At 39.9% G+C, this 16,461-nt stretch overlaps 1 protein-coding gene across 1 annotated transcript; it reads right to left on the bottom strand.

Moving 5' to 3' along the window:
• Positions 1-3,692: 3,692 nt before the first annotated feature.
• Positions 3,693-5,559, bottom strand: LOC109484440 (beta-galactoside alpha-2,6-sialyltransferase 2-like). Its single transcript, XM_019787689.1, has 3 exons — positions 5,325-5,559; positions 4,605-5,009; positions 3,693-3,983 (listed from the first exon to the last, which is right to left on the bottom strand). Exons 1-3 carry the CDS (start codon positions 5,533-5,535, stop codon positions 3,742-3,744), a joined length of 858 nt encoding a protein of 285 aa, XP_019643248.1. The 5' UTR covers positions 5,536-5,559; the 3' UTR covers positions 3,693-3,741.
• Positions 5,560-16,461: the final 10,902 nt, after the last annotated feature.

Raw genomic sequence — 16,461 nt, 5'->3', positions numbered from 1 at the left:
AAGACGCAAGATTCCTATTTTGGGGTATAAAATGTTGTCACAGTGGTAATACACTATTTGAAACGGACCTATACGAAGTACCTTTCTTTGGCGACGCTAGGGAAAACAGCATCTCTCGATAAACAGAGATAAATACTTAGATCCTGAGGGGGTGCCTTAATTCCGACCTACCCCTAATTCCGTACTAGTTTGAAAAATCCTGGTTGCGGCGTTATGCATGGGAGCACGTGCCTAAAAATAACCACAAGAATGGACAAAGTTTTTGTGATGATGTCCGTAATCTCACAAAGTTTGTTTTAGTTCGTACACTCCGACAACAGACGAGTGAAAAATCTGTTTAAATTCGACGCTTGTTCGTTACCGTTACCTCAGAAGGGAGTTAGTCACGAAAAGGAACTTAGCCACGGAGGGAGTTTGGGCATTGGCCCGTCAATAATTAACTCGTTCCCCGGACAGTCTGCCTCGTCCAGCATGATCTCCTTCCCAGGATCGTCTGTGTGACGAACCCAGGCGCCAGAAGCCATCATGCGGCTGTATAATGTATTGCACAAAAGACTCACACACGCATATTCAATAGGGTTCTTTAATAGGACGCTGTGTAGGAGCATGTGGCGGTCTAAAGCCCCGCGGACACTTTTGTAATACTGGATGTTTCCCAGATCGGACAAGTGTAGGCCGTCAGGCGCAAAGTAGTTTGCAATTTGGGTTGCGTCTCCACAGACGTCTGTGGTCCCATACTGTGACCTTGGGGTAGTTCTGCACAAGTCCCTTCAGCGCCTCCGTGAATTTCTGAAGGCGCTGAGGAAAGTCAGACATGATATGGAATATGGAGACACCAGATATCTGGGGAACCTTGGACGAGCGCCCGGTCTGCTTTATGGTGGAGACCCACTGGGTGTACACATAGCGTGTCTATTATATATGGCAATACCTATTATAAAGCTCATCCTTATTTGGTAATACTTGCGTCAGATACCATTCTTTTCTAATAACTATACCTTACTCACGTACTTCCTAAATAATCAAACAAATCCATACGAATGTGAGTTACAGCTCAGGGTACACATTTCATCAGTCGTTGATGCATGCATCATATTAGCATCCTCAAAAACAAACAATACAACTTCCTACATACAATACGGTGTTAAAAGCACACACATTTTGACATACTAGTAGTACTAAAACAACAATCCGTTATAAGAAAAATTCCTTTTAAACAAGGTATTAATATCAAAAGGGCTACAAATTTATACTATAATATAACTAGAGGTCCCCGATCTCATACCTTCGCCAAATGATGTTAATCTTTATGACTGACAAATTATAGATTATTCTCCCTGATTTAACAAATAGGGTGCTCATTTCCATTCTCATTTTCATGGATATCAATTTATCATATTCGCAATGTACAGTCTTATATTAACAAACAATGCCATTCTAGCATTTCCTAATAAATTATGCAAATGAGGTCCTAATTTGAATACATTATGTTTTCATAAGATAAAGATAAGTGTTCACCTTCACTTATCTTTCAAATACCACAAGTATGAAATTCCAGGCACTTATCATTACATAATTATAAAATTAATTATGCAAATTAGGTCTTCATTTACATAATCAATATCTGCCTGTGTTTCTCTCGTTCTCAATTACCAATTTCACGAGCTTCAATAGTCCTATCATGGAATGCAGCTGATTTATAGAATTTCCCCATAGATTATGCAAATCACATAATTATATCAAGCATCACGTAAGCTACCTCCATACCAACAATAACGACTATCTATCAACCGGTTCTTGAGTTATCCTCTTTTGAATACTTTCAAACATATAGCCCTGCAGTTCCAGAGCAAGCCGCTAGGGGGTCTAAACTCACGTCACTTCTTCCCCAGCACAAGAGCTACCTACCATCTAAATTTCGTCACCTAACATGTTTAGATCATGAGATATGAAAACCGGAAGTTTAGCTGCAGTACCATAACAAGCCGCTAGGGGGCCCCAAATCTAGTCATTTTGAGGTCTCATCAAGACCTACCCACCTACCAAATATCAAGACAATCCATCAAGGCCTTGTCAAGTTATCTTGTTTACAGACACACAGACACGCACACACATACACGAACGCCTCTGAAAACATAACCTTCTTGGCGAAGGTAATAATTTTATTATTAAAATACGTCGCCGGTGTGTTTTTTAAACACCACCCTTGTTAAATTTTATTGTGGGGATATGCTCCTAGGAATACTCTAAAAAGCGCCAGAAGGAGACAAATCTGGATAAATAAATAAAGAACTAGAAAGAACATTGGTACAATGCAGATTCATGTGACTTCCATTGGTACAATGCAGATTCATTTTACTTCCATTGGTACAATGCAGATTCATTTTACTTCCATTGTTGCTATGCAGATTCATTTTACTTCCATTGTTATCATACAGATTCATTTTACATCCTTTGTTACTATGCAGTGTCATTCTATTTCCATCGTTACTATGCAGATTTATTGTATTTCCATTGTTACTATGCGGATTCATTTTTGTTCAATTATATTGTTTCTATGCAGATTAACATTACTTCCATTGTTATTATACATATTCTTAGTACTTCAGAATGAATGTTACTATAGACAATAATCCCCCTTTCAATGTTGCCACACATGATGATTTCATTTGTAATATAGTGTTGCTATACAAAGTTATTTCAATTGTACAGTTAGTATTATATTATACAATTGTACAGTTAAGTATTATATTACTATTTGTGACAAAGTAATCTTTTACAAAAATGTCCATTGCAAAATATTTCAAACAGGAAAAACACATCGTTTCTCTTTCATACTATCTAAATTTGAAAAAATCAACTCTGTTTACCCTTGTTTAACTACCATAAAACAGCAAGTTGTGACTAATACGTATATGATATTATGAATTCTTGTCGTTTCTTACCTGCTCAGTCATGCTGAAACTTAATTCCTATTTGCTGATTATACCAATTATTGCCGCCAAATAATTCGCACAAGTCCGTGTTTTGACCGTGCGTCAATTCTAACTTTACACGTGTAACTACCAACACAGATGAAAAGTACATTGCCAGATGCTATTCGTGATTTTATGACATGGTCTTGTTTGATCCGTGTTATAATCCGGCGTTTGGACAGGCCTCCCCAAACCGGGCTAGCATACTCTAATACAGGGCGTATAAACACTGACAAAGCACTGACAAGGTAAATCTGTACAAGTATATCTGAGGACAGTCCTGCCTTCTTAGCAACAGCTACTAGTAGTAGATAGTGAATTCTCGGGCGTGTTCTCGTCAACATATACTGAATGTGAGCGTCCCATGTCAAATCATCTGATACAAAAACACCAAGCAGTTAGATCTGATGACCGTCTACAGTCAACTGGGGGGGATTTGGAGCGTTTTCCCTTCTCCTTGCACTGATCACCATGTCCTTTGTTTTCTTGGAGTTCGCTGAGAGAGAAAAGTCTCCCCCCCCCATGTAACAACAGAGTCCAGCGCTCTTTGAGACTGTCCATCAGGATTTCAGAATGTTCAGCTGTACTCATTGATGTGATAAGTTTTTATTATGTATTTTATCGCTAATTATGCAGATGTATGTGAGATTTTATGCTATCTTATCTATTGTAATAATTGAGTACATGTTGTAAATATTCGACATATTTTATGCACTTAATGTGACATGCCAGTCGATACTCTATAAAATCTGAATCTGAATCTGTATCAGCCACATTGAGTCTGTGTAAACCCTTTCAACAGCACCACGCCTGTATCTTCTATGTCTTCTTCGGGAGTCAGCGACAGAGTCCTGACGTAAATCCTTTCTTGACTGTACGAGTGTACGTGGTGAGTTGTCCACATCGTCTTCTCGTCGAAGTAGTACATGAGTTTGGTGTCGTCCTTGTCGGAGGGAACGAGCTCGTAGACACGGACCCAGTCGCAGAGGTGTAACATCATCACAACACCTGTAATACAGCATATAAAAACTTATTTTATGTTAATGATTAGGCCTCAGCAAGTAAATTTTATGGATGACATCCTCTGCAGCCTCCAAATCTAATGCGAGCGGACGAAAAAAAAAACCAAGGGGTGTCGAAAAAACAAGCTTAATGTTCCCAAAAATTTTAAATTTTGGCTCAATCATTGTACAAATGGTTTTGATTCAGTGAAAACATCACATATACACAGCCAGCATCACATATCACAGCATCAAAGTGAAAAACAAGACTTTTTGTCTTCTCTCTTCATAGTTATCTGCCATCCACCTTCCGGCATGACAACAGGTATCTTTGCCCATTTTCGGCATGTTGACTACTGACTGTCAGAGGGCAAAAACATTTCTTGTTTTTTTGTTGTTTTCAAAATCAGGCGAAAATTAATGCGCGCGCTGATGTCATCCATAAAAATCACTTCCTTTGGCCTTATCACTGTAAACAAATGAACAGTTTTGTGACAGCAAAGTGTACAAAGATGCCAGAAATGTATATGTATGTATAATTGGCAGAAACATTTTAGGGGGAAAAGCAGCAAGATGACTAGGGTACTTGTACACGTGGCAATGGACACGAAGGTTGAGAAATCCTCACCAAGCATGCCTGAACTTGGGCGCAGTTTTGTCCTGTCGCACATTCCTGTTGTTTTACAGAACCGAGCCAATTCCGCCATTATATCCTGCCCAAATCTCGGCCTCTGTATAAACGGCTTAGCTCTGTTGGGAAAGGTATTCCGGTATTTGATCAAGTTGGAAAACGACTGGCGAGTATTCTGTTTCACGTTCAAAGAGCCTCTACGTCCAAAGTTAATTCCGTCCATGTTTCCAACGACCAAAGTTGCGTGTGTGAACATGGCGCTTTTCTCGCTCCAGAATTCCTTCTGGCAGCTTCGCAGAGGAATGAGTGTGTTGATCATGCGAATGTCCGTCCGGCTGCCGACCAACTTCTCAAACTTGTCAGTCGGAGCACAGTTGAATCTTAACACGGCATCGTGACTGTCTGAAAGAATGAAAAGTATATTCAATTAGAAACTATAGTATGAAGTGACAACAGTTGGATAGCTATCCCCTACATTATTGGTTAGGAATTTTAATTGCATAATCATGCAAACTGTTGATTTTCAAGATAAAAAGAAGCGTTTATGCCCCGCATTCCAATGCTGGAGCAGGAGAGCTTGACATAAGTATAAAAAATTTGAATGTAGTTCATACTGTCAATATGGCATAGCTTTGTACAGGTGTTAATTGAGTTAACCCAATCAAATCCCAACAGCCAATCAGCAAGAAGAATAGAGGAACGTCCATTCCGACTAACCTATTTCCTTCCCGTACCCGTGAAACGTCAGTGCGTGGCTACTACTGACGACTGCGCACGAGTTAAAGTGCACCAACTTCTCCAGACTCTCCTCCGGCAGCATGGCGGCGTTTCCATCTTTGGACGCCTGTTTTCTTCTGATGGTGGAAAACGGCACGTTCTTCTTCAGAGCACACAGCAGTTCTTCTCTCAATGTAGAAGCACACGGCATTCCCTCCCCCGAGTTTCCTGTGTGATTGGACGAAACTTTCTCTGATGTCGCTGCCAAGATGTCATCACCCATTAGTCCAGATTGCTTGCCACCTTGCACGTTGAGTGAAGGAGTGACTTTTTGTACCGCTAACATTTCAAGTTTGACACCATTGGTGATCTTATATGGCACACGCACCATCCTGGCTTTCAGAGTCTTGCTCAGTATCCCGTAGAGCAGTACACAGACACACAGCCCGGACAAGATAAACGGTATTGTCCGTTTTCTCATCACGCATGTAGCTGCTGACCGACCTCCGAGGTGATGTGTACAATAGAGTCATCGAGAACCACCGACGTCCAGAGAATCATGCTGCTCAAGATGTCTTACTGAGGAATGATTGTGGTACAAAATATGTCGGTTAGCTAAATACTATTTCATCCTTACTCATATCACAACTAGCTATCATCTCAATTTATACCACAACTAGCTATCATACTGAAACAACTGAACACTATACTTTCTACATTGTAAACTGTATTCCAGTCAAACAAGTACTCTGTTGTTATCTCTCTCCAACATAGTAGAGCTACAGAATCTCAGTGACAGTTCCCTATGTTCCTTACTACTTCGAGGGTCCACATCACTTTCCCACCTACAAAACTGTAATGTTTTTGATGTAGTTCAAAACTTCATTTACTGTACGGGTAGATTCAATTGATAGATCACCAAGTTGTCTTGTTACTCCGTGAAGGAGGTCAGGACCTCCGGACGGAGTGTTGTGAACGGCTGGTTTTTCGTGTTCGCAGTCAAAACACTGGGTTCTCTTTGTGTAATCGGCACACAATTTTATACGCCATCTGCGGGCATGCCCGTGTTGATGCACGAATGTGTATTTTTGCCGTCGCTGCTTTCGCGGTCAATGTAATATTGCAGATGCACCCCTACAATTACGAGGCGAATTGGAATGGTCCAGAAAAACGCGTTGTTTGGAATAGCAGTGGGGGGTGGAACTTCATGCAGATACGGGGTGGTTTTGATAAGTGGTTCCAGATGTTTTTGGCCGTACTTAAGAGATGACAAGTTTTTTGGAAGATGTTCGCAGCCAAAACGCATTCTTCCGTACGTCGCATTTCTGTGTAATTTCGCATGTGGTGTGGCATTATGTCCGGGATGATGCACGTTTTTTTATTTTTACCGTAGCTGTTTTGATATTTGAGTAAATGCTTATTTTCGAAACATCCCCATGTCGTTGAAATATGTTTTCGTCCGTTTATGTGACCGGTAGTACTTAGTAAGTGGCGGTCAGGCTGATGGGGACGGAAATGTGGGGTGGTCAGAGGTCAACATTACGAAATGTAAACACCGATGACGTATTCCTATCGATTTCAAACTGGTCGGCCGTGGCGACCTAGTGGCGGCGTGTATTTAGTCACGTAGCAACTGGCCGGTCGTCCTAGCAACGAGCATGCTGGCCGCTTCACTGTACACATGGCCAATATTTTTGGGTTGGGCCGCTCCATAGTGTTAGTGGAGCAGCTCTTTGTAAACATGGACAATATTTTTGAGCAACCCATCAATGTGTTCTGCCTCGTGGTCGGATGTGTTCTGCCTCGTGGTCGGATGTGGTCTGGGGCTGGTAAACCGCACATACTAGTAGATTGGGTAATTTTATGATTTGCTAGTTGTAAAGGCGTCTTGTAGTATGAGCCGGTATATGAAGAAGTAGCCTGTGTTACACAATCATGCTTTCGGCCGGATTGATGTGCAACTGTTACTAATTACATGGACTGCCGCTGCGCTAATGCCGACTGGTTGCTTGGCCAGTCGCGCTGTCCTGATACACCGCGAATGTTGGGCAATATGCGAGTGTTCCCTGTAGACAGTCCCGGGAGTCATTTTTTTCGCACATTCGCACATTCCAGGAGCCAAACCAAAATACGTTCATGAACCGAGTCCAAAAAACCGAAACGTGAAAATCGGATGATCGGACCTGATGTACATTTCTCTTTCTGTAGATTGTACACACAATACACACATCTTTAGATAATCTGGCCATGGCAGGTAAAAAAAAAGTAACCCAGAATCATACTAGATTAGCGTAAATGCATGTTTATGCGTTCAAAACAAGAAAAGAAATTGTTTCCCGGTATTAATCTCTTGAAGCACGGCGCTGAATATTGACGCAAAAATATTTCGGGCATCGCGCGCCTTTCCCCGTTGTTTAGACTGTATGCAAATCCCGCGTCACGTGTCGGCATTTCGCATCTCTGATTGGTTGTTGCGTCTTAAGATGACTGAGCCGACGCGCGTTTAAAAAATTTTTTTTGTTCGATTTATCACACTTCACAGAGAATTGTCGCCAATGGCTACTTCTTTTTGTTGCAATATATGACACTTCACGGAGAATTGTCGCCTATGGCTTCTTGTTTGTATTTGGTTTTATCCACCTTGTAATTATGCATGTATTTTGTCAATGTGTGTTATACTCGTTGAATATTTTTGAGTAGAAGGTGTTATATAAGCATCTTTTGCTTTTTGCCCAATACTCAATAAATATATGTGAATAAACAAAAAAAAAACCCAGTATTTCTTTCGTACTGATGAAGACCGAGTGATTCGGTCGAAAATTCCGGTGAGTCAATTTTCGGATAACAGTTTAATTCTCAACATGTATACCAACTCAGATGAAGTTTCGTGCCAGTATTTCTTTTGTGCACTGAAATTCTTCTACACAATAGAGCCTGTCGCCATTGATATTATTAGCACTACCCCCTATTCAACCAGCGCGCTCCCAGTATGTGTACAGATTTTCACTGGTGCATTCAACCATTTTTTCTCCCCCTCGGTTGATGCCAGCTAACAAAAATATATTGCCTAGGTGTTGCAAGCTTCCACATTTAAACAGAGGGCATCAGGAATAGTCCCTGTGTTCAGAAGAAAATGCCTTCCTTTGGTTAATATCTTTTATCAACAGTATGTAACTCTAGCCTGGTAGGCCATCGCATGTCTCGGGTAACCTCCTGAGAGCACCTACAACACAGACACGTCACGGTTACCAGTTTATTAGTTGTAGCATGCAAATTCCTACATACACTGGGTGTTGATACGTAACTCTTAGCGGTAGTCTGTCTGGCAGAACTGCAACAAATTGCCATATTGTAAGGACATGTAACACAGATACGACTTCGGCACCTGCGGTGCTACTATGTAAACATCATGGTAGTGGAGGTGAATGGTGTTTGTTTACCAAAGGCCTTTCTAGTGTGCCTGTTGTAGCCGGGATTCGAACTCCCAACGTCTTTTACCAAAGCGTAATCACTGTTCTATGCATGTTAGTTATGTGTAATTACAAATGAAAACATGAATAGACTGGCGATGCAACCAAAATGCCTTCCCAAAAGATTTGGTGACTTACCTAAAGAAACTGGACACACGACTCTATCGGCAGGTGTGGTCCGGTGTCAAGTCACATACGTGATCCTGCCAAATACATGACCCCGACACTACTTGGGGGTTTCCAAAATACGCGATACAAGGGGGAGAGGGGTTTAGTCGTGATGTGGGAGAGCTAAACCTAATCTAATCCCAATCGTATACGTCTCAGCCTAGTCCTGAACAATGATCCCAAAGCTACATGTAACCCTAACCCTAACTCTAATTCCAACACTTACCCTATCCCCAGCCCTAAACACCTGACCTCTCACGTATGTGGCAGCTCAAGGATTTGGGTCAACACCGGCCAGGCGTGACGTATGTCATTACAGTTGACCCGTGTGTAACTGCTAGTGCGCATGTGTCGACTACAATGAGGCACTACTCCAGCAGCATGTCGGCAGGGCATTTTATGGGGAGGGGTATAACTGAAATATTATCATGTTGTATTTGCTCCAGAGCAAATGCTGCCTTTCTAGCTATTGCTCATTTTTCAAGGACAGTCATCAGTTTGCTTTGATGCATTTAACACCTCTACATTAAATATTGGTTCAGTTGTAAAGTCCTAAATATAACCATTAACAGGTACTTATTATAAGGCACTGCCCTTAGATCTTGTTGGAGATTAATGTCAACTATCGTGTAGGAGTGTTCAGAAACAGTAAAAAGACTCACCACTGCTTCACTGGTCGGTACTAAGCTGGTCGCGTTCGTGATCACTGCACTGAATTCGCTTACCTGCATGGGCGTGTCTTATACTTAGATATTATTCGTTTGTGGATAATGACTTATGTAATAATATAATATAATATAATATAATATAATATAATATAATATAATATAATATAATATAATATAATATAATATAATATAATATAATATAATATAATATAATATAATATAATATAGCGTTAATGACCCGCTTCGGTGTATACAGTGTCATAATTCATGGTCGGTTACTATAACCATCGAATGAACGACCGAGTCCGCGAAGCCAGTCTTTTTATCAGAAGGAATAATTGCCTGATGTCTCGTTGACATTCTTGAACTCATGACGTAACTGATATTATGTAAGAAAGTCTTTTGACCAAATAGAAATTAGTAACTGACCGTTCAATCATCATAGAAAAGAAGCTGTCTCGAAAAGAAGGGCTATCTTTCAATGATTGCCTCAGACGAAACAGACACGTCTACAGGTAGACAAACGTCATGCTGCCATCTCTATGCTCTGATAGATCTACTTACAAAATTAGTACAAAAGCTTAGTACCTTCGCCAAGAAGATCATGTCCTGGGTAGGTGTATGTGTGTGTGAACTCAAGAGAGCTTTTATGATATGACATGTTGTGATATTTAGAAGGTGGGTATTCTTGATGAGATATCGAACCGATTAGATCCCCCTGGCGGCTTGTTGTGGTACTGCAGCGGAACAACCGGTTTTGATATCTCTGGACAAGCTAGGGTCACGAATTTTGGACAGTAGGCAGGCTTTATTGGGTAGGGCTATTTAGTACATACAGGGACAGTCGAGACAATTAAGAAAAGTAGCAGCTGCCAGTAACCATACATGTTGAAGCAGTATAACACACAAACATGAAAATTTACACTCGAGGAAAGGGTAAACGGGGACAACGTTTTTATACAAGGACTACGTATTTATTTACATCAGCTTAAAAATATGAAATTACTTCTCGATATGTAAGAAAATTACGACCATTGAAGTCTCTTTTCATTAACTTGTTTCAGTTTGTAGTTACCAAAACACTTATGTATTATGTACATACGTATATGATTTGTCTACGCTGCGAAAAGTACAAAATATCATTTTCTTTCATGTTATAGTTTTGTTCAGCAAAAGCTTTACATCACTTCGGTCCCAGTTCGCGGTCCAGTCAACAAGCTCCCAGCCTGAGGTCGGGCGTTTTTGTTTGCTGTACGGAGATTTGACTAGTGGCATCATGTCGGGTCGGCAGCAGCACCAGACTGGCAACACTGGTGGGTTTTCATGCTGTACTGACTTCTTTTACCACCTTTGAAATTTTCAGTCGCAGTGTTCAGTGTATCATTCAGTCATGTGTCATTCTTGTACCTGTACGTTCCCCTACTAAAACTGAAACCTAATCCATTTTGTCGTTTTAGTGGTCTTTTTTTCCACACTGACTTTCTTTACATTGTAAAGGCCAAACTAATTCTACTTTTGATTTCTGAATTTTGAATTCTGTAATTTTTACTCCAGGCATCTCGCCCATACAGCAGTCTCAGACTGTTTGGTGGAGCTCAGTTGCGAACGCAGCTGCAAGTAACATTAACACTATGTATAACTCCAGAGCAGGTATTGTTTGGGCGTGTGTGTGTGTGTGTGTGTGTACGTGTGTGAGTCTGCGTGTATGCGCCTGACGTGTATGTTTGCTTGGTATTTTACGTATATATTGAATAGGATGGCAGCAAGGGGGGGTTTTAAATTGTTATGTTTACAATGACATATTTAGCCGTTTACTATAATATTATGCTCGTTGAATACATGTAAATCAATGAATAATTATAAATATACCATATGTTTTTGTAACTAAGCTTCCTCCGCTGCAGTAACTGACAAGACTTCGGAGGGCGGTCTAAGCAAACGGCTGAGGACTGCCTGGAGTATTGTCCGAGGTCTGTGTACTAAAAAGCTGTGGACCGCCCTAACCATTGTCCTAGTTGTGGTTATCATCATTCTACAGTCATACTTTGCAGGTCAGTTTCTAATCGGTTACTAATTCTCATCTTGTGATCGCTGTGGTATGACGTTCTTTTACTGCCCTATTGTGCAGGTTGATAATTGGTATTCTTGATGAAAATGATCATATTCACGGTACCATTGCAGAAATCATTGTGATTTTCTTATTTCTTTCTGTAGTTAAAATGGTGACTCTATCTAAAGAGATGACTGAGCTTAGAGCACAGGTAGAGCTTCAGGGTAAGTGGTATGTTTTATAAAAAAAAACAAATGTATGCATTCTATATCATGGGAATAGTTATTGGAGCGTACGTGTTAATTTATCTTTAGTATAAGCTCATATTATCTTCATTGATCAACAATGTAAGTGATTAAAAGGTACCAGAAATAATTTCATGCTAGTGGCCCTAAAGATTCTGTTTTACCTGCCATGACCTTAGGCCATCTAGGAGAAAAGGCTGGCCCTGTGTCTGCCGGGCCTCCTGGGCCACCTGGACCTCCAGGGTTGATGGGGCCAATTGGTCCTCCTGGCCAAAATGGAACCTCGATCTGTGCAAAAGTTGCCGGATCACAAAAATATCCTCAGACGTCAGCATCAGTCGAGTCGAAGAAAGGTAACACGTTTAAATAATCAAATCAATATTAAGTTCTGTATGGCTTAGCTGTTTTCTTACCTTTAGTTTTATCAAGGTGGTCATATTGTTCCAATACAAAAGACAAATGTTCTCACCTAGAGCTAGACTTGTTGAAAGCTCTAGGTGAGAACATTTACCTTTTGTGTTGGAGCAAAATTTTGACTGTAAACATGTAGTTACCAACACACGAACTTTCATCACAAATTTGTGTGTCACTATCAACTATTCAATCGCCATGAATGTATCATTATTGATGCCCAACATGGTTTTTAGCATCTTGTCCTGAAGGTTACACTATGTTCCGTGAAACCTGCTACAAGGTGTATGACACCCTGGCAAACTATGGGGAATCAGTTCTGCACTGTCGCGTGGATGGCGGCACCCTTGCCATGCCCCGAGACGCTGCTACAGACGCTTTCCTCATCTCTCTCAAGAACGCCTGGTTTCGTCCTGGAGCCGGCAAAATGAACTTCTGGATTGGTCTTCATGATCGATACAAAGAAGGACGATTCGAGTGGATGGATGGTACTGCACTCGGGAGCTTCAGGTCATGGTGTCCGGGAGAACCAAATAACTACTGGAATGAAGATTGCGTCCAATACTGGGGCGACATGTGGAGTGACGGCAAATGTAACGCTCTGCAACCCTTCATATGCCAAGTGGCATCAGGTACTCCACACTTCCATTGTTACCATCTCTTGACAGTATTCCAAACAACCAGCATCACGTTCACCAGATTTAAACTTAACCATGCTCATATACTCACCACTGATCAATTCTTCATACATTAATTACTAAAACCCTTTCACACATCATTTCTATTGATTTCGTTGTTAGTACAAAAGGCTAATCGTCCAGGGCTCATATAGAAATACAAACACATTGATGGTACCTTTGCCTATTCCTTTGCAGGACGCCCATAAGCGACAGACCGAGCTCTCATCATCTGTGTTATACAGCAGTAAAGGTCAAGAAGTCAGAATACAAGATCTCAAAGTGAATCATTGGGCCATTTAAGTCAGCTTGTTTGTGTGATATCTGCATAGTAACAATAGAAGTAAAATGGATGTGTATAGTAACAATGGAAGTAAAATGAATCTGCATAGCAACAATGGAGGTGGAATAAATCTGCATAGTAACAATGAAGAAAATGAATCTACAAAGTGACAATGCAAGGAAAGTGAATCTGCATAGTAACGAATGAATCTGTGTTTATAGTAAAAAAAGAAGTAAAATGAATCTGTATAGTAACAATATATGGAAGTGAAATGAATCTGCATAGCAACAATAGAAGTGGAATGAATCTGCATAGTAACAATGACAAATCTGAAAAGTAACAATGGAAGGAAAATTGATCTGCATAGTAACGAATGAATCTGTGTGTATATTAAAAAAGAAGTAAAATAAATCTGCATGCTAGTAACAATTTAGTAAAATTGATGTGCATAGTAAAATGGAAGTAAAGTGATTCTGCATAGTAACAATGGCAGTAAAAAGAATCTGTATAGTAGCAATGGCAGTGAAATGAATCTGTATAGAACAATGGAAGTAAAATTGATCTGCATAGTAGCAATGGAAGTAAAATGAATCTGCATAACTATGGAAGTGAAATGGATCTGGATAGTAACAGTGGAAGTAAAATGAATCTTCATTGGAACAATGGAAGTAAAATTGATGTACATAGTAAAATGGAAGTAAAATGATTCTGCATAGTAACAATGGAAGCAAAAGGAATCTGTATAGTAACAATGGAAGTAAAAGGAATTTGCATAGTAACAATTGAAGTAATATGGATCTGCATAGTAACAATGGAAGTAAAATTAATCTGCATGATACAAATGGAATTAAAATGAATGTGCTTAGTAGCAATAGAAGTAAAATGAAGCTGTATAATACAAATGGAAGTAAAATGAATCTAATCTACATAGTAACAATGGAAGTAAATGAATCTACATAGGAACAATGAAAGTAAAATTCATCTGTATAGTAATTATGAAAGAAAATTTAACCTGCAAAGTAACAATGGTGGTAAAATCAATCTGCAACAATGGAAGTAAAATGAATGTACATAGTAACAATGCATGAAAAGACAAACCATGTACCTTTTTGAACCACTATTAACTATAAGCAGAAACGTATTTATTTTATGTTTAAAACACATATTTCAACTTTGTTTATGTCTTGAATTTAGAATTGTATAATCCCTATAATAGAAAAGGATTTGACACTCTTTCACCTCTATCCCTTTGGATATGCATTATGCTAATTCTGCATAGTAGCAGGGCAAGTGAAATAAATTTGGATGATATTAATTGTAGTAAAACGAATTTACATAGTAACAGTGCAAGTGAAGTGCTTTTGTGTTTTGACACCATCCTTTTAACCATAAATATTTGTGCCAGGCAGTTTATGACGTCCACCGTGTCATGCTTTTTAGTGTTGTTTGTTTTAGCTTGTTGTGGTACTGCAGCGGAACCCCCGGTTTTTTGGATAAGGCAGCAGGGTCACGAATTTTGGATGGTAGACAGCTTTGTAGGGTAGGGCTATTTACTTACAGGGAGACAACAAAGAAAAGTAGCAGCTGTCAATAACCACACATGTTGAAGCAGTGTGATACACACATAAAAACTTACACTCCAAGAAAAGGTAAACGGTGATAACGTTTTTTTTTTTACCAAAACCAGCTGTATAAATGTATGTAATAGAATGTAAAAGGTCTTCTCGATAAGAAAGAAAACTATACCCATTGAAGTCTGTTTTCATTTACTTGTTTTCAGCTTGTAGTTACCAAAGCAATTACGTATTTATATATGATTTGTCTAGGGCGTCAAAAAGTACTTAATATCATTTTCTTTCATTTTATATGTTTTAATTTTGTTTAGGAAAAGCTTTACATCACTTCGGTCCCAGTTCGCGGTCCAGTCAACAAGCTCCCAGCCTGAGGTCGGGCGTGTTGTCTGCTGTACGGAGATTTGACTAGTGGCATCATGTCGGGTCGGCAGCAGCACCAGACTGGCGACACTGGTGAGTTTTCATAGACTTCTTTTACCACCTTTGAAATTTTCAGTCGCAGTGTGTCAGGGTATCTTTCAGTCATGTGTCATTCTTGTACCTGTACGTTCCCCTACTAAAACTGAAACCTAATCCCTTTTGTCGTTTTAGTGGTCTTTTTTTCCACACTGACTTTCTTTGTATTGTCAAGGCCAAACTTATTCTACTTTTGACTTCTGAATTTTGAATTCTGTAATTTTTCCTCCAGGCATCACGCCCATACAACAGTCTCAGACTGTTTGGTGGAGCTCAATTGCGAACTCAGCTGCAAGTAACGCCAACCCCTTGTATAACTCCAGAACAGGTATTGTTTGGGCGTGTTTGTGTGTGCGTGTGTGTGTGTACGTGTGTGAGTCTGCGTTTATGTGCCTGACGTGTATGTTTGCTTGGTATTATACGTATTCAATAGGATGGCAGCGAAGGGGGGGGGGGTAAGTACCTCCATGAAAAATGTGTGTGTGTGTGTGTGTATGTGTGTGTGTATGTATGTGTGAGTTTCCGCACATTTGTAGTCAGCATAACTTCAGAACGCCTTTATGGATTGTGATGATATTTGGTATGCTGGTAAGTCTTAGGAAGCCAAAGGTAAAGGCCAAATATGGACATCCTGGTGGATGACCTTCGTACTACAGCAGAACTTTCAGGTTTTCGTATCTTTTGCCCTGAACATGTTATGGTCTTGATGTGACAGATAGCTTATCCTATCAGGAATAAGTGGTGTAAGTTTGATCCCCCTAGCGGCTTGTTCTGGAACTGCAGGTTAGTTTCTGGTAAAAAACTTTTAAAGCCAGATAGGAACAACATATTTTCATTATTTTTGGTATGTATGTAGCTGAGAGAGAGTTGTACATAATTAAATGCAACTTATGCAAATGAGGATTTAATTTGCATAATCAATGAGAAAATTCCATAATTACTGTGTTTCATAATAGTACTGCTATACATGTAGTCTATTTAATCTGTGGCAAGCGGCACATTAACAGATACCAATTATGCAAATGATGACATAATTTGCATAATTAATGTGAAAACTCCTTATTTGCGAATGATGGGAATTTTATACCTTGTGACATGTGCAAGTTACTTAAAGGTAAACACCACTATGCATATA

This window comes from Branchiostoma belcheri, unplaced genomic scaffold, assembly GCF_001625305.1.
Source record: "Branchiostoma belcheri isolate BF01 breed outbred unplaced genomic scaffold, Haploidv18h27 scaffold7, whole genome shotgun sequence".
In the NCBI taxonomy this organism is placed as follows: domain Eukaryota; kingdom Metazoa; phylum Chordata; class Leptocardii; order Amphioxiformes; family Branchiostomatidae; genus Branchiostoma; species Branchiostoma belcheri.
This window is presented reverse-complemented; position numbering and strand designations above follow the sequence as displayed.